Source organism: Engystomops pustulosus, chromosome 3, assembly GCF_040894005.1.
Source record: "Engystomops pustulosus chromosome 3, aEngPut4.maternal, whole genome shotgun sequence".
In the NCBI taxonomy this organism is placed as follows: Eukaryota; Metazoa; Chordata; class Amphibia; order Anura; family Leptodactylidae; genus Engystomops; species Engystomops pustulosus.
In genome coordinates, this window is record NC_092413.1 from 24,545,715 (window position 1) to 24,573,405 (window position 27,691).

Sequence of the window (27,691 nt, forward strand, 5' to 3'; positions counted from 1 at the left end):
ATGATCCATAGGAGGAGAAAAGCTTATGTGGTCAGATGAGTCCAAAATATAACTTCCGCCTTCACCACGAAGGCACCAACCATACAGCGGGATCTGCCCTTGGAACAGGAAACCAGAGCACTTAAAAAAACCAAGCTCCGCCTATCTGGTCTCAGTGGTTTCCTGTCCCTGGAAGGGAACCTGAGTGGACCAATTGGGTCAAATCACTAAAAGAGGAACCATTCTGATGCTTTGAGTAGGGGAGTGGGAGTACGGAGACTTGGATGTCACAATACTGTGGGCCCTTCGATCAGCAAGCCACTCTCTCCATTCTCAGCATTTGGAGGATAAGGAGGGATCAGTATAACCCACACACCATCCCAGATTTGAAGAATGGATGTGGAAACCTCATTCTTTGGGGGAACTTTTCTGCAAAGGGGAGACGACTACTGCACCATATTGAGGGGAGGATGAATTGGGCCATTTATTGAGATTTTTGACAACAACCTCCTTCCCTCGGTAAGAGCATTTAAGTTGGGACATGGCTTGGTCTTCCATCATCACCATGACTAGAAACACACAGCCAGAGCAACTAACGAGCAGCTCTGTAAGAAACATTACAATCTCTTTGAGTTGTCTAATTAGTCTTCTGACCTGAACCCAATCAAAAATTTAATGGAGTAGCTGAAACACAAAGTTGCCCAACGACAGCCCCAAAACTTGAAAGACCTGTAGAAGACTGACACATGATCTAAGTGATACAGCAGCCTCTGGTAAAATTGGTCAAATATACCCAAATTATTAAGAGTTTAGAGATGCGCCAGTCTTAATAAATTCTCCCTATAGGCTACTAAAGGGGTGATCTCCTATTGAGATGGTGCCATCTGGGAGAGTATACGGTGCCACGTGGAGATATTCTGAAATAACACATGTAGAAATATCCCCAGGGACTGCATGTTCCATCGTATCGGGTCTGAGATTTTGTTGATTTCCATAGCAATGACTCAGTCCTGTAATAAGAGTCTCCGCGCATCTGTCCTTTTTACCCGGCTGCTTCCTAAGCGCCTATTAACTTTTTGCACTAATTCACGAGCCTGAATTACAGATACAGCGGAGCCGCCACACTTGACAAAATGCTGTAGATGCCAATATAATTAAATTACCTCTGAGTGACACAACATTGATTAAATAATGTCCATGTGAGATGTTTAATTCCAGGAGTGGAGTGAATGATTGTGCACGGAATATTATTGTATTTTCTATTACTATTTAAATATAAGTAGCATCTACAAAAATAACCGGTGCAGGCTGTGCACTCCACCGGCTAATAATATATCATTAGGCAGCTCAACGTATAGCATCTGGTGAGAGCTGATTATTATTATTTTTATATTTTCTTTTTCTTTCTCCCATCCCCCTTTTTATGGAATTTTTTGTTTAATATTTTAGGGGGTAGAGTTTAAGTAGGACTCTTCTCTTATAGCACCCAAGTAGCTTAAAGGGAATCTGTCAGCAGTTTTAACACTTAAACCTGCTGAAGGTGTAAGGTAGCACTACTGGCGAGCTTTGTGACCATACCTTTTTTGTGTGTTGTTAGTAGCAGCAGGACTGTGAAAAGTCAACTGAAGTTACAATCCAGCTCTGCAATTCTTGCAAGGGCTCTGGGATGGTCTTTCACCCTGAAGAGCTTTCTGTTCTCTGTGTTGTGCTGCTGCACAGCCCCTCCCCCCTAATAAGAGTAGGAGCTGTATCAGGATTCTGGTTGGAGACATACAGCAGCCACTCCCCGTCGGGGAGACGGTCTGTGAATCAGTTCACAGCAAAAACCACAAAGCTCTTCAGGCTGAAAGACCTGCCCAGAGCATTTGCAAGAGCTCTTAACCTGAATTCAAGTTCACAGTCCTGCTGCTACTTACTACACACACAAGGAATTGTTACGCAGATCTCCAGGACCTATATCTAGCAGTGTCTGCTGTTTGTCATGATCAAAACTGATGATGAATTTCCTTTAAATGGTTTCATTCATGCCTCACATTTTGCATAACAATCAAGTTTTTATGGTACCATTATTTGCTGTATGTAAATTTTAGTAAATTCTGGGGTGCACATTCAGGGATTGAGTTTCTCAGTCGTGCCCCCATTTCACTCCCAGTTGCGTTTCCTCCATGATTGCAGAACATATGTTGCACAGACGCGGTCAGGTCGGCTTCTCCTACTATTGCTTTGGAAGGAATGGTGCACATCTGTTTGCTGCTTAAAGAAGGAAGCGGTAGGAGAATCGGGCACAATGATGCCTGTGCAGGGTCTTCTCATCCTTTTCTCTCTAGCTTCAGGACTCAAGCGCATGTCGGCCAGTTTTTCCAAAGTTGGTGCCGGTAGGAGAAGTAGGCGCCACTGTGTCTGTGCCAGAAGCTGGGAAGGGCCATGACTAATTACTCACTGTAGTTAACGTTTTATCCTGTGAGGTCCATAATGAAGATGCTAGTTCCATTAAAGAGGTATCTCTAGACCCTTGGCTATTTCCGACACTCTTGACCTTTTTTAAGGGGTTGTAACAAGTTTTCTTGATATCTGCAGGATAGGGGGTAACAAGCTGATTGACGAAACTCCCAACTGCTGGGACTCCGACCAACTGAACGATCCCGAGACCTGACTCTCCAGCAATCTGGAGAACAAACGTCTTGTTATCAGTGAGAGGTCAAGTATGCGCCATGCTGCTCCATTTTTTAGTATGGGAGTGCCAGAGATACTGGTATAAACTCCTCATTGAATTTTCGACACACTGATTTATGAATGGAGCAGCAGAATATATGCTTAACCTCTCACTCTATCACTTAGTGATTGCTCTTATTCCTTATCCTGTGGATAGGGGATAATATGCAAACTTGGTGAAACCCATTTTAAATTAGATTGTGGTTTTTAATTCTCAGCTGTTTCATATCGGATAACGATGATCTAAAATTGTCCGGAGACCAGACAACCTCTTTAACACTTTGCGGTAGGAGTTACAAATGAGGGCTTCTTTGTTGCCCAAAATTCTCATGTGGACACATACAAACGCCACCCTTCAGTAATGTTTTGAAGTTCGGGTACATTAGAAATATGGTCAAAAATGCTCATAATGAAGTGTGATTTATTTTAGTAAGCTGAGCTCTTACAATGAGGAGTACATCCGACACCGAGAAGAATATGAGGAGGCGCAGAATGCCATAGTGAAAGAAATCATTAACATCTCCTCCGGTGAGTACCCGCAACATTATAGATTGTTACATTATCCCTCGTCAGCTCCCGGGTGCTGAGGTTCCTTCATCTTTTGTCTGAGAATTGGTGTTTTGGTGCTCTGTGGGTGTCACTACAGCTTAGAGTGAAGGTGCTGGATTATGATACTTGGTAAAAGTGGATGCGCCGGATCGCGTGGCCACACCCTCATTGCGCCACTACTCCTGGCCACGCCTCTGTTCGTCCCAAGTTCTCATTTTACATGTACATAAAAACAAAGTTTCCTGTATCCTTTTATGGTTCTACTCCAGAAAGACAAGCTTATGGTGCAGGACACTCCAACTACAAGACTCCTCCTTTAGTCATTTAGGGAGTTGTTAGCTGACAACCACGTTCAGTGAGATGCTGTATGGACCCTCCCTCAACCGTAAAATTGTCTGACCACTAGAATGGGAGAAGGTAGTAGAGGGGTGTGCGCTGGAATGGGGCCAGGGGTGGCTTAAGCCTGCCATGTACCCTGGGCTGTATGAATATTATGGCCCCTACAAGTCTGGAATCACTTCCTATATATGGTACTAGAATCAGCTTCTGGGGAATGGAGGATGTGTCCCTTTTGCCTGCTTTCAGGACCTTCAAAGGTCCTGAAATGGCTCTTGTGTACATGTGTATTGAGAGCAGGAACAGATGTATGAGGATTTCATGGGTGAATGTCCTTCTCAATATAATAATCGATGGGTGTGTTGGGAGGCCATGGGCCCCCTAGGAGGTCTGGGCCCCGGGCTACTGCCCAAACTGCCTACATTATAATCCACTAGTGAATAGATCTAGTTGTTCATGTACTCAATGCTAATTAAAGGGAAGGACTAGTGTGTTGCCCAATAACTGACCAGGAGTTGTAAAATCCAAAACCAAGATTATTTCATTTATCTTAGTCCAATTCTGTAGCTTTTACATTGGACAATCCCTTTCAGGGACTATATTGCAGTTCCAATAGTTTCAGAAATGGGCTCTAATAAGAAGCCGACCAATCACGTTGGGATTTGCTTTCCAATTAGAAAAAAAAAAAATGAATTCTAAGAAATGGAAATGTCTGGTTGAATAATAAAGGGGATCTCAGCAGGTATTAAATGAGGTTAAATTGCCACGAGCGTCGCGCCATCGATAGCTTTATCCTGCCTGTAAATTGCTGTCAAGTTGTTTGTGTTCTCTCTGCTGGAGACTCGCAGGATGATTGAGACGTGGGATATGTTTCACTAATGATCTCCTTCCAGCTGTGTCATAAGATGGCAGCAAAGTCCCGGGGGCTTCAACTCCTGATCTTCAACTTTATTACTACCACAAGCAGTAAAACAAATATACATGGGAGTTATAACAGGAAAAACACATAGAATTGTTTATGGTCGGGTTCTGGTGAGATGTTGGCCTCAGGCGGCAGATTTTTAACAAAAGAGAGTAAGTCACAAAGAGTTACATTTAGAAGAATCTGCCCGTCATCCGAAGGATGAAATAATACATTTACAACTGGGTTAAACAATGCTGATTGAACAATAGCGGAGCGTATGATAATGGTAACACCCATTCCTATGTTTATATTAGGAATGAGACAACTTTAAAGTTTAGAGTTCAAGGAAGAATCTTCAGATTTGTTAAATTCTGGGAAATCTGATTATTACAATTGACAAGTCCTGTTCAAATGAAGTGCATGACGTTGTGACATTTTTCAAGTTTTTAAAATTTTTCTTTTTCTTCTTTTTTTTTTTTTTTTGTATTTGTTGTTCCTCTATTTTCTGTGCAAAGTTAAATGAGCTTCCACCTTCCCTGAGCTCCGGTTTCAGCAGTTAGTGATGCACTTTACAGCAGTCTATTGTCCATAGGTAGCAACAATTTATAGCCGTATTATTTCTAGTCCTATTCTATACAGGAATGGGGTGGAGATAAGCTGTGACATCATCTATTGTCAGTAGTGATGTAATGATGGGTCAGTGTTATCTATATAGAGGTCATTGTACAGGGAGGAGGAGGAGATAAGCTGTGACATCATCTATTGTCAGTAATGATGGGTCAGTGTTTTCTATATAGAGGATATTGTACAGGGAGGGGGAGGAGATAAGCTGTGACATCATCTATTGTCAGTAGTGATGTAATGATGGGTCAGTGTTATCTATATAGAGGTCATTGTACAGGGAGGAGGAGGAGATAAGCTGTGACATCATCTATTGTCAGTAATGATGGGTCAGTGTTTTCTATATAGAGGATATTGTACAGGGAGGGGGAGGAGATAAGCTGTGACATCATCGATTGTCAGTAGTGATGTAATGATGGGTCAGTGTTATCTATATAGAGGTCATTGTACAAGGAGGAGGAGGAGATAAGCTGTGACATCATCTATTGTCAGTAGTGATGTAATGATGGGTCAGTGTTTTCTATATAGAGGATATTGTACAGGGAGGGGGAGGAGATAAGCTGTGACATCATCTATTGTCAGTAGTGATGTAATGATGGGTCAGTGTTATCTATATAGAGGTCATTGTACAGGGAGGAGGAGGAGATAAGCTGTGACATCATCTATTGTCAGTAGTGATGTAATGATGGGTCAGTGTTTTCTATATAGAGGATATTGTACAGGGAGGGGGAGGAGATAAGCTGTGACATCATCTATTGTCAATAGTGATGTAATGATGGGTCAGTGTTATCTATATAGAGGTCATTGTACAGGGAGGGGAGGAGATAAGCTGTGACATCTATTGTCAGTAGTGATGTAATGATGGGTCAGTGTTATCTATATAGAGGTCATTGTACAGGGAGGTGGAGGGGATAAGCTGTGACATCATCTATTGTCAGTAGTGATGTAATGATGGTTCTGTTATCTATATAGAGGTCATTGTACAGGAAGGGGGAGGAGATAAGCTGTGACATCATCTATTGTCAGTAGTGATGTAATGATGGGTCAGTGTTATCTATATAGAGGACATTGTACAGGGAGGGGGAGGAGATAAGCTGTGACATCATCTATTGTCAGTAGTGATGTAATGATGGGTCAGTGTTATCTATATAGAGGATATTGTACAGGGAGGGGGAGGAGATAAGCTGTGACATCTATTGTCAGTAGTGATGTAATGATGGGTCAGTGTTATCTATATAGAGGACATTGTACAGGGAGGAGGAGGGGATAAGCTGTGACATCATCTATTGTCAGTAGTGATGTAATGATGGGTCAGTGTTATCTATATAGAGGTCATTGTACAGGGAGGAGGAGGAGATAAGCTGTGACATCATCTATTGTCAGTAGTGATGTAATGATGGGTCAGTGTTATCTATATAGAGGTCATTGTACAGGGAGGGGGAGGAGATAAGCTGTGACATCATCTATTGTCAGTAGTGATGTAATGATGGGTCAGTGTTATCTATATAGAGGTCATTGTACAGGGAGGGGGGAGATAAGCTGTGACATCATCCATTGTCAGTAGTGATGTAATGATGGGTCAGTGTTATCTATATAGAGGCCATTGTACAGGGAGTGGGAGATAAGGTGTCAGTCTTTTCTTAGCCCTAGTGGCTAAAGTAAGAATAGCAGGATACAGTACCCTTCATAAATATTGATTTAACCTGCAAATATTTTCTTTTTTAAATTAAATTAAAAAAAAAAAAAAATCATCCTAAATTCCACCACCCTTCTCCTAGGATACGTGGATCCAATGCAGACGCTGAACGATGTCATCGCTCAGTTGGACGCGGTTGTCAGCTTCGCTCACGTTTCTAACGCAGCGCCCGTGCCATATGTTCGCCCAGTCATCTTGGAGAAGGGACAGGGACGGATTGTGCTGAAATCTGCCAGACACCCGTGTATCGAGATGCAGGATGATGTGGCTTTCATCCCCAATGACATAACGTTCGAGAAGGGGAAGCAGATGTTCCATATTATCACTGGTAATTTGTCAGCGCCTTCAGATTTTAACTCGGTGATCTACTAATTAGCAATGAACATGATTTAATATTCACCTGATACATAAGACGTCTTCAGTAAATTATTCAATTTCCTAAAAGGGGAAGTGAAATAATTTTTGTCATTTTAATGAAGAGTTGGGAACTTTTCAAGAAGAAAGTTGGGAAGTTTCTCCTCTACATTGGATCGGTGTGGTTTAGCTTAAAAGATATGTACCACCAGGATGAAAGACTGTATGCAAATGAGCCTGAGGGGATCCAGGTTCCATTAACAACTATGGAACCTGGAGCCCCTCAGGCTCATTTGCATACAGTCTTTCATCCTGGTGGTAGATGGTCCTTTAATATGGCAGAAATGAATCTTCTATTATTTTATGTTATTTGCATTTTTTCTATAAATCTGCGGGAGGATTGCAGGGGGCACGTGCCCTTTAAGAATAATCTTTGGTGACATTGATTCAATGAAATGGAAATTTTTTTATTCCGTGTTCCTGACAGCCGCTCCCTGTGGTGTCTCGAGGTGCATTCATTCACATAACGAAATGTCTAGGATGTTAAGTATTCCGGACCAATCTTCTCCCGGGTTATCAATATATGAAAGTCACTTGTAAGATATAAGGGATGCGGTTGTCAGACACTTTAAGGATGACTCTTTTATCACTTGTAGAAGGTTCCTCATCCTTCTTGAGATGTGTAAAGGATATTTCCTGTATGTTGTATTAAAGGGGTTGTTCTCTGTCAGTAAATGTTTTTATTAAAACATACAATTTCCCAAATACTTTCTGTATTAATTCTTCAAGGTTCTCTCAATCTCCGCTTGCTGTCATTCAACAAGAAGGTTCATACGTCCTCTGGTTAAGAATCAATCCCCTGTCATGTGATGTAACACAGGTGCACAGGTTTTTATATGCCTCATCAAGTAATGTTACACAGGTGCATGCCTTGTTATATGCCTGGTCATGTGACATCACATAACCAGGGATATATAATGAGCAGTGCACCTGTGTGACATGACCAGGGATATAACGAGCCATGCCCCTGTGTGACATCACAAGACCAGGGATATAACGAGCCATGCACCTGTGTGACATCACATGACCAGGGATATAACGAGCCATGCACCTGTGTGACATCACATGACCAGGGATATAATGAGCTGTGCATCTGTGTGACATCACATGACCAGGGATATAACGAGCCATGCACCTGTGTGACATCACTTGACCAGGGATATAACGAGCCATGCACCTGTGTGACATCACATGACCAGGGATATAATGAGCCATGCACCTGTGTGACATCACATGACCAGGGATATAATGAGCCATGCACCTGTGTGACATCACATGACCAGGGATATAATGAGCCATGCACCTGTGTGACATCACATAACCAGGGATATATAATGACAGTGCACCTGTGTGACATGACCAGGGATATAACGAGCCATGCCCCTGTGTGACATCACATGACCAGGGATATAACGAGCCATGCACCTGTGTGACATCACATGACCAGGGATATAACGAGCCATGCACCTGTGTGACATCACATGACCAGGGATATAATGAGCCCTGCATCTGTGTGACATCACATGACCAGGGATATAACGAGCCATGCACCTGTGTGACATCACTTGACCTGGGATATAACGAGCCATGCACCTGTGTGACATCACATGACCAGGGATATAATGAGCCATGCACCTGTGTGACATCACATGACCAGGGATATAACGAGCCGTGCACCTGTGTGACATCACATGAAAAAAAAATATATAACAAGCCGTGCACCTGTGTGACATCACATGACCAGGGATATAACGAGCCGTGCTCCTGTGTGGCATCACATGACCAGGGATATAATGAGCCATGCACCTGTGTGACATCACATGACCAGGGATATAATGAGCCATGCACCTGTGTGACATCACATGACCAGGGATATAACAAGCCATGTACCTGTGTGGCATCATATGACCAGGGATATAAAGAGCCATGCACCTGTGTGACATGACATAAACAAGGATTTAACGAGCCATGCACCTGTGTGACATGACATAAACAAGGATTTAACGAGCCATGCGCCTGTGTGACATGAACAGGGATATAATGAGCCATGTACCTGTGTGACATGACTAGGGATATAATGAGCCATGCACCTGTGTGACATCACATGACCAGGATCCGGTGTTTCTCCGCCGAATGTAAACAATAAAGCTTCCTGTTGAACGACAACCAGCAGAGATCTTGAGAACAGTGAGGAATTGATACAGAAAGAATATTGGAAAAGTATATAACTTTTCATTACACAAATCATCAATTATTTGCTGAAAGTGTCTGTCTTTGAGTCGATGAAGACTTCTTACATAGATAAGTTGAAACGTTCCAGCTCCGTTCAACCTTTTTACTTTTAAACACGTTGCATGGGTTCAGCCATATTGGATGTGGGCACTGCCATGCTTTATGGACGCTGAAAAGAAAGCTTTATTGGCTTTCCCACAAACAGCCACAGAATAGTGTATATATGTATGATCCCTATGATCCCTCGCCTTCCCTTCAGTCTGTGAGTGCTACATTCTTTCTTATAGGATGAATAGAGATGGGAAAGTCCATGGTTGTGCCCGTCCTATAGGTGTGGAAGGAGTGATGGTGATAAATGTGCACCCAGGGCCTTCCCGGACCCCCAGTCACTTCATCCTAACTATTAATTGGTTATGGGAATAGCTGTATAATAGAAAAGTGCTGGAAAACCAATCTAGTTTCCAGTATTACAGCTCCATAGGGAGACTCTGGATATGAAGGTACTTACTATTCTAGAAGATTGTAAAACATTGATTTTTTCCTATACTTTCATTGCAGGTCCAAACATGGGTGGGAAATCCACGTATATTCGCCAGACCGGGGTGATCGTCCTCATGGCTCAGATTGGCTGCTTTGTACCATGTGACTCTGCGGAAGTGAGCATCGTTGACTGTATCCTCGCCCGAGTCGGTGCCGGTGATAGCCAACTGAAAGGGGTGTCTACATTCATGGCGGAGATGCTGGAGACGGCTTCTATCCTCAGGTTTTACTCTTTGTTTAATTGCTGTCTTCTATATAGATGTTTCTGCAGGACCAGACAATCATCCAAGCTATTGAGACCTTTCACAAGTTCTGGTGGAGTTGGAAGAGTAATAGGACTCTCCTTCCTTTCCCAATGCCAAATGTTGGGGGTGAATGAAGGAAACTGTTGTGGGGTCCCAGAGCTGTGGACTTGTGTAAGCTCGGCTTAGCTTAGCATGCATGTACTGTGTATGGAGAGCGGGGAAGTCTCCTCCCGTAACCCTCTGATGGTATGGCTGTAGGTAGGACCTTAAAGGGCATCTACCACCAGGATGAAGGACTGAATGCAAATGAGCCTGAGGGGCTCCAAGCTCTATAAGTGTTAATGGAGCCCGGAGGCCCTCAGGCTCATTTGCATACAGTATTTTATCCTGGTGGTAGATGCCCACCACATGTATGTATTGACCAGATCAACTGGCCTGAGCCCGACTAAACTGAACTAAACGAACATATTACAACGCAGTCAGTCCCTGTTCCAGGGTCACAGCTCTCTGACCCCAACAGTCCAAATTCCAGTCCAAGCTGAAATCCAACTTGCTAGCACGGAGGAGAAACTCACTGAGGCGTCAGATTACAAAGAATCTCTATGCTGAGGGGAGGAGTGAGTCGCAGAAGCTATGTCTCTTTCCAGCTACATTTGGCAGGGGGCAGCAGTGAGTTACAGCGAGTTACAGCAGTAAAGTCTCCTTCCAGCTGCATCTGGAAGGGAGAACAGTATGTCATAGTAGCTAGGTCTCCCGGCTGCTTTAGGGGCGGGAAAGAGATTGCATTGGGGAGGGGAAGCAGTGAGTCGTAGCATCTAGTTCTCCTCCCAGCTGAATAGAAGGGGAGTAGTGAGTTACAGCAGCTAGATCTTCTCCGAGCTGCATTGGGGAGGGGGAGCAGTGAGTCGGAGCTGCTAGGTCTTCTTACAGCTTCATTGAGGAGGGGGAGCAGTGAGCGGCAGCAGCTATATCTCCTCCCTGTTGTACTGGGAAAGTGCAGCAGCAAGGTCTCCTCGCAGCTGCATTAGGGTCAGGGAAGCGGTGAGTTACAGCAGCTAGGTCTTCTTACAGCTGCATTGGGGAGGGGGAGCAGTGAGTCGACAATCTCCACTTATTAGCTGTAAGTAGGCTACAAACTACAGATAAAGGCGACAGTAATAAGAGCTAGAGAAGGCTGAGCACAAGTCACACAATGTACACACACAGGACTAGTGGTTCCTATCGAGTCTTTTGAAAGGTTAGATGCTCTTTATGTTTTATTAATGTGTCTTTTCACTCCTGGAATTAATTTCACAGAAGTTGAGGACTTGTGGCTTTTAGTTTGCACATGGGGCCGGCGAGCGTCACCAGGCGGCAGACTGGCATAACATTAGTTTTAGTGATTATTACTGTAGATGTCTGTACCTATTGTAATTAAATGAAACATGAAGCGTCGGTAATAGCTGGCGGCAGCAGATGTTCCTCCCTTATGGCCCATCATTGTATCCGTTATGGATGATTGGTGGCATAATACCAGCAGACAGTTACCCATGATGGAAGACCTGCGCGGTACTGCTCAGTATATCGTCTGCTGACTTCTCTATCCAGCGCGGCGCCCCTCACTGACAGCTAGTGGTTTGACCCAATTAGTAAGCGAGGTGAAGGGAAATTTAGGACGCAAGAGGCTAAATCATGAAAGCACGGATAAGGAGGAACTGGCGGTCCTGTGACACGCTGACCTCGGTGAAAATTAGTTTTTAATGATGAGTCTTAAGTAAAAGAAACCTAAAGTAACAACCACCAGTATGTAGTGTTCCACCCATATACAGGTATGTTACCTAGAGGCAGAATAGGCTCTCTGTCCTCCACTGTGCAGATATCTATAGAGACTATAAAGGTCAATGTGTGTATATATGTATATTAATTAGTGCAGGAATAGTAAAAGGCAGAGTAAATCCTAACAGGACTCCTGGGAGGGCAGGGTAAATCCAGATTACCCCACCCACAAATGGTGATTGACAGGAAGAGTCCTGATTACTCCACCAACACACACAGTGATTGACAGTGAGAGCCCTGATTACCCCGCCCACACACAGTGATTGACAGTGAGAGTCCTGATTACTCTGCCCACACAGTGATTGACAGGAAGAGTCCTGATTACCCCGCCCACACAGTGATTGACAGGGAGAGTTGTGATTACTCCGCCCACCCACAGTGATTGACAGGAGGAGTCCTGATTACTCCGCCTACACAGTGATTGACAGGAGGAGTCCTGATTACCCCGCCCACACAGTGATTGACAGGGAGAGTTGTGATTACTCCGCCCACCCACAGTGATTGACAGGAGTCCTGATTACTCCGCCCACACAGTGATTGACAGGAGGAGTCCTGATTACCCCGCCCACACACAGTGATTGACAGGAAGAGTCCTGATTACCCCGCCCACACACAGTGATTGACAGGAAGAGTCCTGATTACTCTGCCCACACAGTGATTGACAGGAAGAGTCCTGATTACTCTGCCCACACAGTGATTGACAGGAAGAGTCCTGATTACCCCGCCCACACACAGTGATTGACAGTGAGAGTCCTGATTACTCTGCCCACACAGTGATTGACAGGAAGAGTCCTGATTACCCCGCCCACACAGTGATTGACAGGGAGAGTTGTGATTACTCCGCCCACCCACGGTGATTGACAGGAGGAGTCCTGATTACTCCGCCCACACAGTGATTGACAGGAGGAGTCCTGATTACTCTGCCCACACAGTGATTGTGTGGGCGGAGTAATCAGGACTCTCCCTGTCAATCACTGTGTGGGCAGAGTAATCAGGACTCTCCCTGTCTATCACTGACAGGGAGAGTTCTGATAACTCAGCACACAGTGATTAACAGGAATAGCCCTGATTACCCCGCCCACACACAGTGATTGGCAGTGAGTCAGGATTACTCCACCCACACACAATGATTTACAAGGAGAGTCCTGATTACCCCGCCCACACACAGTGATTGGCAGTGAGAGTCAGGATTACTCCACCCACACACAGTGATTTACAAGGAGAGTCCTGATTACTCCGCCCACACGCAGTAGTTGATGGGGAAAATCCTGATTAGCCCTCCTACATTCAGTGATATAGCATATAATAATATAAATGTATATAGCAAGCGCTTTTTTGCTTTTGCAACTGGGTTTACTCTTCTTTCTGTCATAGGGGGTGTCTTTATACCCTAACGCTGGTTTACAATTTATAACATTTCTCTGTAGAGAAGCAGAACATCCGAGCTCTTTAGAAATGTCCGCGCCTGTCTGGTATATTAGGAGAACGCTACGTGTTTACGCTGCTGGATTCTTCTTCGGTCTTAGCGCGGATATTCCTCAGTCCGTGACATTTCATATTACACTTTAATGTTTGCATCTGTCTGCCGCTTCTTGTGTGTGTTTTTATTGCTGCTTATAATTGCTTTTGCCTTAATTAAGGGGGATGGCGGCCTCTGCAAAGATACAGGGGAATCCGAAATGTATCTGGAACAGTTGGGAGTTATATCTTGGCACCAAATTGGAAACAATTTAATTTTTATAAGACAGAAAAACATGTAGATGATGGAATACTTGTATCCATTCACATTATACGGGTGTAATTACCAAAATAAATGTTTAATTAAGATATTAAATAAATGGATATTTGATAACTATTCATCTGCATTTTTTAAGGGATGTCTCGCTCTTGCCTCGTCTCGGCTCGGCTCTGGCCTCCTTTTATATAAGTATTTTAAGTGTCCGTTGTAATCTTTGGTGCCTTTCCTTGCAGATCGGCCACAGAAAATTCCCTAATTATCATTGATGAACTTGGAAGAGGGACGTCAACCTATGACGGCTTTGGACTGGCATGGGCGATCTCAGAGTACATCTCTACTAAAATCCAAGCGTTCTGTATGTTTGCCACTCACTTCCACGAACTGACCGCTCTGGCCGACCAAGTACCTACCGTGAACAACCTACATGTTACAGCTCTGACAACAGACGACACGCTCACCATGCTCTACCGGATCAAAACAGGTCAGAACCCTAATGAGTGCATTACCTGTATGGTGTATACATTGTACCGACTAAGCCACCTGTACATGAATGTCTGCTGTTCTCTGGCCGCAGACAACGGAACCACGGTCTGTTTTTGTAGTTCTTGTGGGTCCACAAAAACTGTCCCTATGTCATTATTTTTTGTGTTCCACCCCAAAATTTAAGTCTGGCAAATGATGTCACTAGCTTGATTGGTCACATGATTTTGTTAACTAGCAAGTTATCTACAAATACGGACGGCTTGTCGATGATACCTGTCTTTCCCCAATGCGGCGTCCGTATTTTCCACGTAACCATAGACTTCTATGGTAAAGCTTGTGCTGCAAACGTGGGCCGGTATTGGACCTGCTCTGAGCTTTCTACAACCTCCACCAAGATCCCTCAAAGACCCCTTCATTTGTATAAGCTGATTGAAATTAAAAAGGTTTGTCCACTTTCAGAAAATAATTTGTTATTGTTTGTGTGATTTTATATAATTTTACAATATATTTTTCTGTATAAATTCCTCACGGCTCATTGTTTCCCTGGTCATGTGATGTAACAAACTTACATAGTCTCTGACATACTCTCTGATATTATAGAGAGTAATGTGACCTGTGATGTAGGGACCCGTGCAGCTGTGTGACATCACATGACCAGGGATATAACGAGCCGTGCTCCTGTGTGACATCACATGACCAGGGATATAACGAGCTGTACACCTGTATGACATCACATGACCAGGGATATAATGAGAAGTGCAGCTGTGTAACATCACATGACCAGGGATATAACGAGCCGTGCTCCTGTGTGACATCACATGACCAGGGATATAACAAGCCGTGCACCTGTGTGACATCACATGACCAGGGATATAACAAGCCGTGCACCTGTGTGACATCACATGACCAGGGATATAATGAGCAGTGCACCTGTATGACATCACATGACCAGGGATGTAACGAGCTGTGCACCTGTGTAACATCACATGACCAGGGATATAACGAGCCATGCACCTGTGTGACATCACATGACCAGGGACAGGTTTATATCCACAGGAAGTATACAATGAAGCTTCCTATAGCAGGATAGCAAGCAGAGATCTAGAATTGTCAGTTATGAATGGCTGCAGAAAGTATACTGGAACATTGTGTAACTTTTTATTACACAAACCATATCAATTATATGCTGTATTGCTGAGTTTGTTATATACAATCTCAAAAATAACAGATCCCACGCTGACTGTAACATTTCTGTGCATGTAGCCTTAGTCCTAGTTCTCACATACAGAATATTAGGGCAAAATTAGATATAGACCCAGATTCCTTGGTTGCAATTGTAAAACGACCCCATTAGACTTGATTGACTGCTGTACTCGTAGACCATGTAATGCGTCTATATATGTGATGGACGCGCTTCTGGTCATGTACCGGGCTAGCAGAAGTTATGTATGAACCATGTTTCCCCTAAAATAAGACATAGTACAAGTTTGTTCAGGCTTAGAAATATAAGGCCTCCCCTGAAAATAAAACCTAGCGGCAGCCATTGCGGCAGCTCCCCCCGCACCATACATTAGTATTCGCAAATCTTTTAGATGTTGCAGAAGGTTGTGACATGGAGATATGAAGGATAAGAAGGGTCATTTATGGAAAGTGCTTTTACTAAACATGAGAGACTGGGGCCAATGATTCTAATAGAAATGGAGTCACAAGAAATTCAGCATGAAATTCAGAGTTTGGAGAGTTAGAAGGAGGTTAGAGAAGTTGATTTTTTTTGTTCAACAATAAATGTAAATTCTTGTTCATGGAAAAATAAGACATCCCCTTTAAAATAAGACCTAGTGCCCGTTTAGGAGCAAAAATTTATATAAGACACTGTCTTATTTCCGGGGTATCAGGGTAGTAATCCCTGCTCTATAGGCTGCTCGGATCCTCTGGGGATCTTCAGTAATTAATTCCGTCCTGTAATAGTGAAACATGGCGTTCCGTACAAGGTCGCTGGGGTTGTGGTGTTTGCTCTGTGAGGAGTTTATAGCGATCTGATTGCTCAGCTTTATTTTACCGGTGTTGGGGCTTTTGATGACATTAAAATAAAGACGTGCCGGAGCGATGGCCATTGATCTGTTTGTTTTAGGACTCGCTGGTAATTGAGTTTTCTCCGTACTGCGGCGGCTTGTTAACCAGTGCGTGCCCCGAACGTACACCAGGCAGCGATACTTGGGATTTGTTACAAATCCTTTATCTGGAAAGAACGGCATATCATTAGTTAATGATTGGGATTCCTTTATTATCCCTTTAATCAACATATGAGGCTGTTACTAGTGGTGGTGGTGATATGCAGATAATCCAGGTAATACCAGCGAGTATTGTATTGTGTATTTCTTACTATGGCTTCCTCTGGCACCCAGTCCGCTTGTAATTTCATAAAAAGTTTTAGAGTAAAGTTTTTGCCTTGTTCAGATTCCAATTGCCAGGACCTTCCTTTTCTTGACACCATCACTAAAGTATGCATCTATTTCATGGGGTTCAGGTAAAAACACTTGCCTCTCTCTGGCTCCAAGTTCCTGTGCTAGATATGTAGATAAAGCCCTTCCAGGACCTTTCTCTTCTTGACCTCGCCATCTTTCTCTACCAGGCCCCACTGCCACCGCCCCCTTCCCCTTCTTGGCCCCGTCACGGCCTCCCCCTTCCCCTTCTTGGCCCCGTCACGGCCTCCCCCTTCCCCTTCTTGGCCCCGTCACGGCCTCCCCCTTCCTCTTCTTGGCCCCGTCACGGCCTCCCCCTTCCTCTTCTTGGCCCCGTCACGGCCTCCCCCTTCCTCTTCTTGGCCCCGTCACGGCCTCCCCCTTCCTCTTCTTGGCCCCGTCACGGCCTCCCCCTTCCTCTTCTTGGCCCCGTCACGGCCTCCCCCTTCCTCTTCTTGGCCCCAAAATTACCAAAGTACAAGTTATTGGATATTGTAGGCTTGTGTATTTGTTTTCTGATGATAATATAGATTCTAGGTTGGATTTGGTTGTTGAGATTCAAAGATATTTAGGGCTCCCTCTTTCCGGCATGCCCAAGCCCCTCCCTCCCCTGTGGGGGAAGCCCTTTTCCCCCACAATTCTACCAAGTCCAGTCGGATTGGACCAGCCTGTTTCTGAGCGGTTGCTGTGTGGTCGCTCCTTTCGAGTATCCTTCACAGGGACAGGGCTTTCGAATGTGGCCCAATCACTTACACCTGGTTTTGATGGACTTACCTAGAATTTTCCCTAGAGACCTTTTTTTTGTGTATAAAACCACTGGTTTGGTAGATGTGCAAACCTATAAACCTTAACTTACAGAGAATAGAACGAGCCAGAGGGATAATAAGTGGCCGGAGCCGGGAAGGTCAATTTTCTTAGCACAAGTTTCGGGCCTGGGCTGATATCGATGATTTATTGCTGCAGCGGCCTGGCCATATAATTAGATGTCACAAGGTTATAGCACATCCTCGGCACCGAGGCCATGTGTACATGGAGCATAGACCGGCTGGTTATGTCTCACCAAAGAGCAATAAGCAAGCTGTGTACAATTTTCTTTAAGGGGTTTGTCTAGTAAAAATGAAATATATGGAAAGGGGCTCTACAGGGGGCTAGTAAAATAAGGTAAGCGTTACGACTCTAATTTGATGCTCCTGGGTGGATATTCTAACATAAAATCATTGATTGGAACAGTTGGAACCCCCAAGGGGAGGAGGAGCCTCTCCTAGTGCTTCCTGTGTTGTTGGGAGACGCCCAGGAAGGGGCGTGGCAGGCACCAGGAGAAGCCGTAAAAGAACAACTAGTTCAGAAATCATAGGTGCTCCCATTGACTTGCATGGAGTTTAGCCCCTGCCCCTTTTCTCGTTTACTATTTGCCTTTTTGTTCCCCTCTCCAGGTGTTTGTGACCAGAGTTTTGGGATCCATGTAGCAGAGCTGGCCAACTTCCCAAAGCATGTGATCGAGAACGCCAAAGCAAAGGCCTTGGAGTTAGAAGAATTCCAGTTTGTTGGCAGCGGAGGGGACGATGAGGATGAACCGGCCTGTAAGAGGCGCTACAAGGAGAAAGAGGTCTGTGATGTAATATAACGCACAATGCTTTATGTCCTCTTTCTAAATTTTCCCACCTTAGAAGGAAACTTTGTGTTCCGTAAACAGCGCCACACCGGTCTATGGCTGTATCTGGTATTGCAGCTTAGCTACATTGAAGTGAGAGGGACTAGACTGCAATACTACGCACAGCCTGTGGGCAGGCTGGGCGCTGTTCTTCTAATACAGGAGACATGTTTTCCCAAAGCTTCACAACACATTTTACGCTACACAATTTTAAAGGAAATCTCCCATCATGATAAACCAGAGACACTTACTCCAAAATCCAGACACTGACTGTGGTTATGTTCTTATATATATTATCCATGACCTCAAATAAACGTGTGTGTTGTGTGGGTGGGGTGTGTGTTGTGTGGGTGGGGTGTGTGTTGTGTGGGTGGGGTGTGTGGTGTCCCTGGTTTATCAAGATGGTTGTTTTGGGGTTTTTTTTGGTAGATTTCCCTTTGTAATCTTAATAATATGTAGAGATCCACAGTCTTGAGACCTATGACTGTGACTAAAGGGCTCGTGTCTCTCCCCAGGAAGGAGAGAAGATCATCCAGGACTTTCTATCCAGAGTGAAGTCTCTTCCGCTTACAGAAATGTCGGAGAAGGACCTAAGTCTCAGACTGCGGCAGATGAAGGCCGAGGTTCTGGCCAAGAATAACGGTTTTGTGAATGAAGTTATTTCCCGCTCTCGGGTGTCGCCGCCCTGAACGTTTTCCCCAGGATCGGGAAGTGATGTCCCTGTGGCTGATATTCCAGCTCTTTGTTACACTGTTGATGATTGGCCAGTGCTATGTGCTGCCATACTGTAGAGGAAAATAAAGATGTTTTTGTATTTTTATGGTTTGTTACTTTGTAAACTGCTGTTTAGATTGGATGATCACAGTTGCACTCGCCCTGGGCGATTTTGGGAGCCCTGCACCTGTGTGATATCACATGACCAGGCATATAACGAGCCCTGCACCTGTGTGACATCACATGACCAGGCATATAACGAGCCCTGCACCTGTGTGACATCACATGACCAGGAATATAACGAGCCCTGCACCTGTGTGACATCACATGACCAGGAATATAACGAGTCCTGCACCTGTGGGACATCACATGACCTGGGATATATGGAGCCGTGGCACCTGTGTGACATCACATGACCAGGGATATAATGAGCCCTGCACCTGTGCGACATCACATGACTAGGCATTTAACGAGCTATGCACCTGTGTGACATCACATGACCAGGCATGTAACGATTCCTGCACCTGTGCGAAACATGACCAGGAATATAACGAGCCGTGCACGTGTGACATCACATGACCAGGGATTTAACGAGCCGTGCGCCTGTATGACATCACATGATTAGGGATATAGTGAGCTGTGCACCTGTGTGACATCAGATGACTCGGCACAAAGTGACTTTGATCAATTGTAAGTAATTAATGAAGCATCTATGGAATGACAGGAAGAAGAAATCTAGAAAACGTGAAGAATTGATACAGAAAATATATTGGGAAATGTAATAATAATATTTATTTGCTGATATGGGACGACCCCCCTAAGAAGGACTTGATACAGTTGTGTTTGGGGCGGTCGATCATTCCATCAACACTGAGCCCCATAATCTCTACACATCCATAGAAGACGCTATCCATGTCCTATCGGCATTGTGGGGAATGTCGGCTCCATCTTCTCTACATATATATATATATATATTTTGTCATTTCGCATAATAAAGAAGGGGGGGGGGGAGAAACCTTTGCATATTCCAGCTCTGGGCGAGGCAGAGAGTAAGAGTGATTTCACACGTCTTTACGCTCTTGTTCCTGTCGTCTTCCAGGTTGTGCTACGGCCCGGAGCCCTTCCCCAGCCGACTTCATCTAGTCCCATGATCCCCTGTGAATGTAGAGCCGCCGGACACGACGCAAATACTAACTTATCTCATCCGACTTACTGGAAACTTCAGTCATCAGCACTTGGAGATGTTCTATGAAGACTCGTCTTATAGGGGCAAGTGGACAACCCTTCCCGCTGTTTCGATGAGGTTGCATCTTGTCTCCGTAAGGAGAATTCTTTCTGCCCAACCATAGTCAGAAAACTCGCACTCAGCCAAACCAGCTCCCTATACTGGTTTGGCTTTAATCCAGGCTTCCTGAAAGTCATGCTTGATGATAAGGGAGCTGCCTTACAAGGTAGCTAAGAGGCAATGCTTTCCTTGTCCCATCCTGGAACACATAACAATGCAATACAAGGAGCAGGAGTAGAGAACCTATGGCTCGGGATACGGCTCTATTATTGGCTGCATCTGGCTCTCAGACAGATCTTTAATAAATAGTGATGGCTGCTGTGTGTCTCAGACTTATCACTGGACACAGGCAGCGATGTTACCACTGCTTACGTCCTTTTTGTGACCCAGACGCCATAGTCTAAGCCTGGGTCAAAGAGAAGAGCGTGGGAGCGATGAGCTGGCTGCAGGGAGTATTGGTAAGTGCATTTTTTTTTTTTTTTTGCTTTGACTACCTATCTACTGGGGGGCATGTGCTGTGGCCACTGATCTCCTGGGGGGCATGTGCTGTGGCTACCTATTTACTGGGAGAATGTGCTGTAGCTACCTATCTACTGGGAGGCATGTGGTGGGTGTCAGAATTTGAAGACCACCGCGGACAATGATGTAAGCAGACACCTGGGACCGGAATGTCAGTGGCACCTGATCTTCACCAGAGCCCGTCGCAAAGCAGGATGGTCTTGCTGCAGCGTGGTACCACCAGGTCATTCTACACATGCGACTTGTCCACTGGTGGCAGCCAGGGTCAAGGTACAGGATCACTAGGCAGTCTCGTGGTCAGGAACAGGCAGACGGTCAAGGCAGGCGGCAATGATGCAAGGTCGTGGACGGAGCAAGAGGTCAGGACTGGCAATGAAGGAGCAGAATCAGAAACAGGTCCGGGGTCACATAACGGGAGGTCAACACTTGGGAAGGAAACACTGTGGAAAGCTTCCTATTAGGCATGAAGCACTAAGTTACGGCGGGGAATGCTGGGAGCCGCCGGTCTTTATAGGAACCCGGGAAGTGGGCAGCGCTGGCCCTTCAAATCTGCGCGTGCGCGCTGGCCAGCCAGGACGGGAGTAGGAACCTGGAGAGGTGAGTGAGCTCAGAAAAGGGCGCCACCATGGAGAGGGGCACGGGTGTGCCTGTGATCCGAGACGTAGATCGCAGGGGCACCCGTGACACTGGGACTACCTATCTACTGGGGGGCATGTGCATATTGTACGGCTCTTACAGAATAACATTTTAAAATATGTGGCGTCCATGGCTCTCTCAGCCAAAAAGGTTCCAGACCCCTGCCCTGGAGGGAAATTATTTTGTGAATAGTGTTCCGGCAATTGCTACACAGAGGCAGGTTTAGCAATACAAATACATAAATACTTTGAGGCGCGTTCCTACATGTTACAAGTTCCTTGGTTGCATACAAAGAAGGGAGCTGCCTTAGAAGGTAGCTAAGATGCAATGTTTTCCTTATCCTGTCCTGGAAAACAAATTAGCATATTTCCCATAGTACCTAGAAACATGCATTTGTGTTCTATTCAGAGCTGGAGAAGCACATAGTTGGGAATGTGACCTGCACAAAAATATACCCAATTATGATTTTTTAAAAATGTTTAACTCCTGTATCTCTGGGTCTGTAGCATACCAAACATCAAGAAAGATACGATTTTGAAAGATGAGATATATATCTTTAATAGGACACCAGAATGTTTCTATGGGCTACAGAACAGAAGATGAGATCTAAAATGATCCTTCTTCTACATCCTCTAAACTTAACTCATCTCTATTAAAATATGACTCTTCTCTGCTAATTTAAACATGACTTTGGAGATTTTTTTTTTTTAATTAGCTATAATGGTGAGATTGTACAAAAATAAGAGGGAATCTTAGAAAGGCCATTTCATACCCTACACGAGGGGGCTGGTGGTTTAATGGTGTAAAATCTGGTGACAGGTTCCCTTTAATAGAAATTTTCAGTGGTTTTCTTTCATAAAAATACTGATGTAAAAAGAGTCTATTTTGCAAATAGAAAAACCCAGATCCACAGTATATTACGGCCGCTTCTCCTTGTCTCTGCTTATCTCTCCGGACCTTTACTCCTTATATTAATCTTGCAGAATCTGCATCCGAACATATTGTCTCTTGTTGACATGAACTTGTCAGTAGCCACAACCCGGATGATATCTACATAACCGCAGGGAGATTGTGATTTTCACCGTCTCGCTGGTTGTATCTACATTGCAGAACAGGAGAGGCAATGCGTGTTACAAGCGGATGATTAAAACATAACCCTGTACTCCTTGCTATAAACCACATTCACATAGAGCCATTTATAATGGCTTAGTTTTGCATCATTTGCATAAAATATGGTAATTTGGTAATAGATACATCCTCTTCAGGGCTAAAATACACATTGGGGAAATTCATCAGAAGTGTCTGAGAGCAAAACTGTTCTAGTTGCCCATGGAAACCAATGGAAAGCAATCAGAGCTCAGCTTTCATTTTTTAACAGCTGTTTATAAAATGAAAGCTGAGCTCTGATTGGTTTCTATGGGAAACTAGAACAGTTTTACCTCAGACACTTCTGATAAACCTAGCCCATTATATGTGCCGGGGATGGATAATTACATTGTCAGGAACAGCGCAGAAACTTGATAAACCAGGGACAATTAGGCTACATTCACACGACCATAGGGGGAACGTATGTACCGCCACAAGCTTTTGGCTGTGCATACGTCCCCCATAGGCCAGCAATGGGCGCGTGGAGCAATACGGTGCCACACATGTCCTATCTGTCCCCGTGTTATGGCTACGTGCATCGCTATGGAAAGGTTAGGGGTCACCACTCTTCCTCCCCATGGCACAAGATGTATGCCTGCCCCCGCTTACGGCCCAGTGGGCTTACGTTCGTGTGAATGTAGCCCAATTCATAGATCCAGGCGCTGTGACTGTGGTATATCTTCGTATATTTCTTATCCATGGCCGCCTTCCTTCTAAAAAATTTCTTTTAGAACCATGGTAATGAGCCTGTAGCTTCACAGACTGTCGCCCCCTGCTCCCTCAGCACTTTCCCCTTCCCTTTGACTCCTGTTATCTCAAACAGGAGGAGAGTGCCCCTTGCAGACTGTAACAGCTTGTGAATCTGCAGCATGGTGGGGCTCTGGTAACACCCCTTAGAGTCCTTCTGTCTGATTTATTAAAAGTTGATTTTAGAAGGAAGGAAGCCATGGATAACACATATAAGAAGATTACCATAGTCACGGTGCCTGGATCTATGCGTAATGTCCCTGGTTTATCATGATGGATTTTGATGGTAGATTTCCTTTAAGGTGCAAGGAAATCCCCGGGGTTGTGTTCTGTCTTTGTAGCAGAACCTTCACAAGTGTGAAACTGCCTTTAATCTACCATCAAAATCCAGCAAGATTATCCAGGCACCGTGATTGTGGTAATCTTATTATATTGATTATGCATTCTCTTTCCTTCTAAAATCAACTTTTATGTAAATGAGTCCCTCAGTGCTGAAGTTTCACAGGCTGTTACAAAGAGCAGAGCAAGTCTCCCTTCCACTGCACTTCCTGCTGATGCTAGTTTACACAGGCAGAAGTAGGAAGGGGAGAGCAGGTGGAGGGTGTCACATGTTCTGCTCATTGTAACAGCCTGTGAATCTGCTGCACTGAGTGGGTCTGATAATGCCCTCAAAGCCCTTAAGGCTCTTTGGCATAATTTTAATTTAGTTGATTTTATAAGGAAGGAGGTAAATGGATAACGAATATAAGAATATAACCACAGTCACGGTGCCTGGGTAAGTGTTTATTATGGTTTATTATGTTGGATCCTGTTGGTAGATCTTTCTTTAAAGGACTACACTTACATGCTGGTGTGTGCATCCTCAAACAAGATACATTCCTATTGCTTCTATTACTTTTTTTTTTTCCAAAATTAAGCTATTAAAAAAATAAATTATGCAAATGAGCCTCAAGGGTTCCTGCTTTTCTGCGTTTTCTGATGATTATTCACTCCTACAGTCAGCGTTTCTGCCCGATTGCTCCATCCCCTCCCCTGCTGGAGAGCTGGTGTGATTATATATCAGACGGCAGGGCCAGCAGGTGCTGCAGTGATGCAGCGTGGAGCCCCTGAGGCTCATTTGCATAAGTTTAAAAGACATCTTTCTCAAAAACTAAGCTTTTAGAAGCAACAAGGATAATGGATCCTGTTTTAGGAGGCATACACCAGCGTGTGGTAAAAGCCCTCTGATGCAGAGATCTTATAAACTTTGAGGAATTTTAAACTAAAATTTCAAAAATGGGAAAACTTTTTTTTTTTTTTTATAAACAAATTCATACATGTGTTTTTGTTAATCTGTAAGTAAACCCTCTCCTGGCGCCATTGATGGGTCACATTTCGCCTCTTGGAGCTGATTAATGTTTATTCACATACAGCTGCTGAGACACCGACTCCTGACTCCACATCCCTGTCCTCGTCCCATTATACATTTGCTTGTTGTGTGAATGAGTCCCTTTTCCTTGTACCTTAGATCTGGCTGAGCGACACTCTGATGTGGAATGTAATTAGAATTATAGATCACTTGCTATGTGTGTGCGCAGGATTGGCTGTGGCTTGGGAGAATCCAGGTCAGAAACCAGGTCAGAATAGTCTCAGCCTTCCCAGTGAGAGGTAACACCAATATATGCCCTATGATCCAAGTGGCATGTGCCCAAATTGCTTACACCTCCGGTCAGTGGGGAATGCCCCCCCCCCCCCCATTCAACAAACATTGTCAGGTCTTAGAAGATGTACAGGGATAATACACACAGTGATGTCACAGTACAGAGATAATATACACAGTGATGTCACAGTACACAGATAATACACACAGTGATGTCACAGTACAGAGATAATACACACAGTGATGTCACAGTACACAGATAATACACACAGTGATGTCACAGTACAGGGATAATACACACAGTGATGTCACAGTACAGAGATAATATACACAGTGATGTCACAGTACACAGATAATACACACAGTGATGTCACAGTACAGAGATAATATACACAGTGATGTCACAGTACAGGGATAATACACACAGTAATGTCACAGTACAGGGATAATACACACAGTGATGTCACAGTACAGGGATAATACACACAGTGATGTCACAGTACAGAGATAATATACACAGTGATGTCACAGTACAGGGATAATATACACAGTGATGTCACAGTACAGGGATAATACACACAGTGATGTCATAGTACAGGGATAATACACACAGTGATGTCACAGTACAGGGATAATACACACAGTGATGTCACAGTACAGAGATAATACACACAGTGATGTCACAGTACAGAGATAATATACACAGTGATGTCACAGTACAGGGATAATACACACAGTGATGTCACAGTACAGGGATAATACACACAGTGATGTCACAGTACAGGGATAATACACAGAGATGTCACAGTACAGGGATAATACACACAGTGATGTTACAGTGTAGGATAATACACACAGTGATGTCACAGTACAGGGATAATACACACAGTGATGTCACAGTACAGAGATAATACACACAGTGATGTCACATTACAGGGATAATACACACACAGTGATGTCACAGTACAGAGATAATACACACAGTGATGTCACAGTACAGAGATAATACACACAGTGATGTCACAGTACAGGGATAATACACACAGTGATGTCGCAGTACAGGGATAATACACACAGTGATGTCACAGTACAGGGATAATACACACAGTGATGTCACAGTACAGGGATAATACACACAGTGATGTCACAGTACAGGGATAATACACACAGTGATGTCACAGTACAGGGATAATACACACAGTGATGTCGCAGTACAGGGATAATACACACACAGTGATGTCACAGTACAGGGGTAATTCAATCACATGCATTTACACGCAGCTTGCATAAACACAATTCATTGTACCAGCATGGTGTTTATGTAGGTGCAATGATAACGCATGTGTGAACACGGCCAGAGGGTTTATTATATAGTCCTCGTGCACTGCACCAGGAGGTTCATGAGGCTCTGTACAATATGTGAGACATGCGGAGGAAGGAGGCTTTATGCTAAAAGTTTTACTTCTCTAAAAAAAAATAAAAGAAAGTTGCCTTCAACTTCTCCCATCAAAAGTGAAGTCAGGGAAGATGTTGTGTCTTCTCCTCGGGACGTGGTGCATATTGTTGTCAGATGATCCTATCTAATCTGTCTCCTTTACGCTGCACAGCTGTTATCTGTAGTCTGTTTCCGATCTGTCAGCAAAATAACTGCAAGTTTAACATGCAAACGTTCCTGAGAACAGCGAGACGAGAAAAGCTTCCCACCTTCTTCTTAAAAGTGTCCAACAAAATACACAGTATTCTCTTTTGTGTGTTTCCTTTCCAAAAAAAACATTGACTTTTATGCATTATGAACCAACAATACCTTAAGAATGCTGTATCTGCACTGACGCAGAAACATATCTTGTTTAAAACCTGATCCGAGTCGCTTTTCTGAAAAAAACAATAATAAAATTATGATAATGAGGCTTTGTCGCTCCTGTGGCTGTTCCCCCGGCGGTTCTCTTCTTACCCTAATTATGCTCTGCTCCAGCCTTGTCCTGTCCAGCATAAGCCGAGAATATGTCATCACTGTGTTGCCCTTGACAGGCAGAAGTAATCAATCCCTGCACCCCCCCCCCCCCCCCCAAGCTGCTGTGTATGAGTCATCCAGCTCAGGTTGATTAGTCCTGTCTGGACAGTTCAGGAAGCTCCGTGTAATGTGTTTATGAAGCCAGGCAGCCAGTATTCAAACCCAGCTTTCCCAAGACCCTGAATTTTATAATTGTCTTTTGAGCAAAACCACTTGGATCTGGGATTAAACAAGATATGTTTATGCGTCAGTGTAGCTACAGCATTCTGAAGGTATGTTTGCTTCATAATACATAAAATTGAATTGTCGATTTTCTTTAAGATGTTTATAAATATTTTGAGTTGCGCTTTATTTATATAGAATAGTCGCAGTACTCCAAATTTTTGTAGGAAGACGCAACAGGTCCATTACATTGAATAGCAATTGCTGCGGTCCAGGTCGTAAGTGCAGCAGTGGTCGGAAAGAAGTTACTAAAATAAGGCCCTTTATAATCTCAATGTACCATATTTTTGGACTATGAAGCGCACAAAAAATCCTTAGATTTTCTCAGAAATCAGAGGTGCGCCTTATAGTCCAGTGCGCCTTATACACGAACCGTACATACAGACAACAGCTGC

General features: G+C 44.1%; 1 protein-coding gene across 1 annotated transcript in view; it reads left to right on the forward strand.

The window, feature by feature from the left end:
- The window catches only part of MSH2 (mutS homolog 2), a 78,476-nt gene extending 59,279 nt beyond the window's left edge, over positions 1-19,197 (forward strand). Inside the window, exons 11-16 of the mRNA XM_072140311.1 lie at positions 3,122-3,219; positions 6,880-7,125; positions 10,002-10,206; positions 14,015-14,262; positions 18,160-18,332; positions 18,893-19,197. Of these exons, the coding sequence (XP_071996412.1) occupies positions 3,122-3,219; positions 6,880-7,125; positions 10,002-10,206; positions 14,015-14,262; positions 18,160-18,332; positions 18,893-19,066 (1,144 nt within the window). The 3' untranslated portion in view covers positions 19,067-19,197. The remainder of the gene's footprint in view (positions 1-3,121; positions 3,220-6,879; positions 7,126-10,001; positions 10,207-14,014; positions 14,263-18,159; positions 18,333-18,892) is intronic.
- Positions 19,198-27,691: the final 8,494 nt, after the last annotated feature.